This window comes from Aedes albopictus, unplaced genomic scaffold, assembly GCF_035046485.1.
Source record: "Aedes albopictus strain Foshan unplaced genomic scaffold, AalbF5 HiC_scaffold_769, whole genome shotgun sequence".
NCBI lineage: Eukaryota > Metazoa > Arthropoda > Insecta > Diptera > Culicidae > Aedes > Aedes albopictus.
This window is the reverse complement of record NW_026917608.1, coordinates 1-2,187: the sequence shown is the minus strand read 5'-3', so window position 1 is coordinate 2,187 and position 2,187 is coordinate 1. Positions and strand designations below refer to the sequence as shown.

At 47.1% G+C, this 2,187-nt stretch overlaps 1 protein-coding gene across 1 annotated transcript; it reads left to right on the top strand.

Moving 5' to 3' along the window:
- The first annotated feature begins 856 nt into the window (after positions 1 to 856).
- Positions 857 to 1,516, top strand: LOC134284775 (protein qua-1-like). The gene has a single exon (XM_062844037.1). It carries the CDS (start codon positions 857 to 859, stop codon positions 1,514 to 1,516), a length of 660 nt encoding a protein of 219 aa, XP_062700021.1.
- Positions 1,517 to 2,187: the final 671 nt, after the last annotated feature.

The following is a 2,187-nucleotide window of genomic DNA, read 5'->3' as shown; positions in this document are numbered from 1 at the left end:
AAGGAATGGGAAAGGGAAATGGAAGGGAATGGAAGGGAATGGGAAAGGGAAATGGGAAGGGAATGGGAAGGGAAATGGAAGGGAATGGGAAGGGAATGGGAGGGAAGGGAATGGGAAGGGAATGGGAAGGGAATGGAAGGGAATGGGAAGGGAATGGGAAGGGAATGGGAAGGGAATGGGAAGGGAATGGGAAGGAATGGGAAGGAATGGGAAGGAATGGAAGGGAATGGGAAGGGAATGGGAAGGGAATGGGAAGGAATGGAAGGGAATGGAAGGGAATGGGAAGGGAATGGGAAGGGAATGGAAGGGAATGGGAAGGGAATGGGAAGGGAATGGAAGGAATGGGAAGGGAATGGGAAGGAATGGGAAGGAATGGGAAGGGAATGGGAAGGAATGGAAGGGAATGGAAGGGAATGGGAAGGGAATGGGAAGGGAATGGAAGGGAATGGAAGGAATGGGAAGGAATGGGAAGGGAATGGGAAGGGAATGGAAGGGAATGGGAAGGAATGGGAAGGAATGGGAAGGGAATGGAATGGGAAGGGAATGGAAGGGAATGGAAGGAATGGAAGGGAATGGGAAGGGAATGGGAAGGGAATGGGAAGGGAATGGAAGGGAATGGGAAGGGAATGGGAATGGAATGGGAAGGAATGGGAAGGGAATGGGAAGGAATGGAAGGGAATGGGAAGGGAAATGGGAAGGAATGGAAGGAATGGGAAGGGAATGGGAAGGGAATGGGAAGGGAATGGGAAGGGAATGGGAAGGGAATGGAAGGGAATGGAAGGGAATGGAAGGGAATGGAAGGAATGGGAAGGGAATGGGAAGGGAATGGAAGGAATGGAAGGGAATGGGAATGGAAATGGAAGGAATGGAAGGAATGGGAAGGGAATGGGAAGGGAATGGGAAGGGAATGGGAAGGGAATGGGAAGGAATGGAAGGTGAAGGGAAATGGAAGGAATGGAAGGAATGGAAGGGAATGGGAAGGGAATGGGAAGGAAGGAATGGAATGGAAGGGAATGGTAAGGGAATGGGAAGGAATGGGAATGGAATTGGGAAGGGAATGGGAAGGGAATGGGAAGGAATGGAAGGGAATGGAAAGGAATGGAAGGGAATTGGAAAGGGAATGGAGGAATGGAAGGAATGGGAAAGGGAAATGGAAGGGAAATGGAAGGGAATGGGAAGGGAATTGGAAGGGAATGGGAAGGGAATGGAAGGGAATTGGAAAGGGAATTGGAAGGTGAAGGAATGGGAAGGGAATGGGAAGGGAATGGAATTGGAATTGGAAGGGAATTGGAAGGTAATGGAAGGGAATGGGAAGGGAATGGGAAGGGAATGGAAGGGAATGGAGGAATGTGAAGGGAATTGGAAGGGAATGGGAATGGAATGGAAGGGAATGGTGAAGGGAATGGGAAGGGAATTGGAAAGGAATGGGAAGGAATGGTGGAATGAATGGGAAGGGAATGGGAATGGAAGGAATGGATTGGAAAGGGATGGAAAGGTATTGGAAGGAAATGGATGAAGGGTATGGAAGGTATGAAATGGATGATGGGAAAGGTTATGGAAAGTTGATGGAAATGTGAAGGTCCTGTTCAGTCCTGTTCAGTCCCTGTTCAGTCTCTGTTCAGTCCCTGTTTAGTCCTTGTTCAATCCCTGTTTAGTCCCCAATCATTTCCTGTTCAATTCCAGTTCAGTTTCTGATAAGTCCTTGTTTAGTCCTTGATCAGTCCCTGTTCAGTTCCAATTCATTTCCTGTTCAGTTTCTGCATTTTCGGTTCTTGTTCAGTTTCTGTTCAGTTTCTGTTAAGTTCCTGTTATGTCCTTGTTCAGTTCCTGTTTTGTTTTTGTTCAGTTTCTTCTTAGTTTCTTATCAGTTCCATATGGATTTTTTGAATAAATTTTAAAATAAAAATGAATGACCAAATCATTTCACTGATGTCGTTTTGAGAAATTCAATCACGAATATCGTTCGATTCCAATCTCGAAGACTCCAACGGCATATCGCACAATCTTAATTCTGCACATGCATGGGGGCGCTGGCTGGCTGCCTAGGCTGTGACTGATACTGATGGTTGCCCCATGTATGTAACATGCAATCAAAGTAGAACAGCCTTGGCTCGCCCTACTACGCCATCATTCGGCATGAAGCAATACCCGATGCATACAAATCTCCTGTTGATGCTGCTACTGATG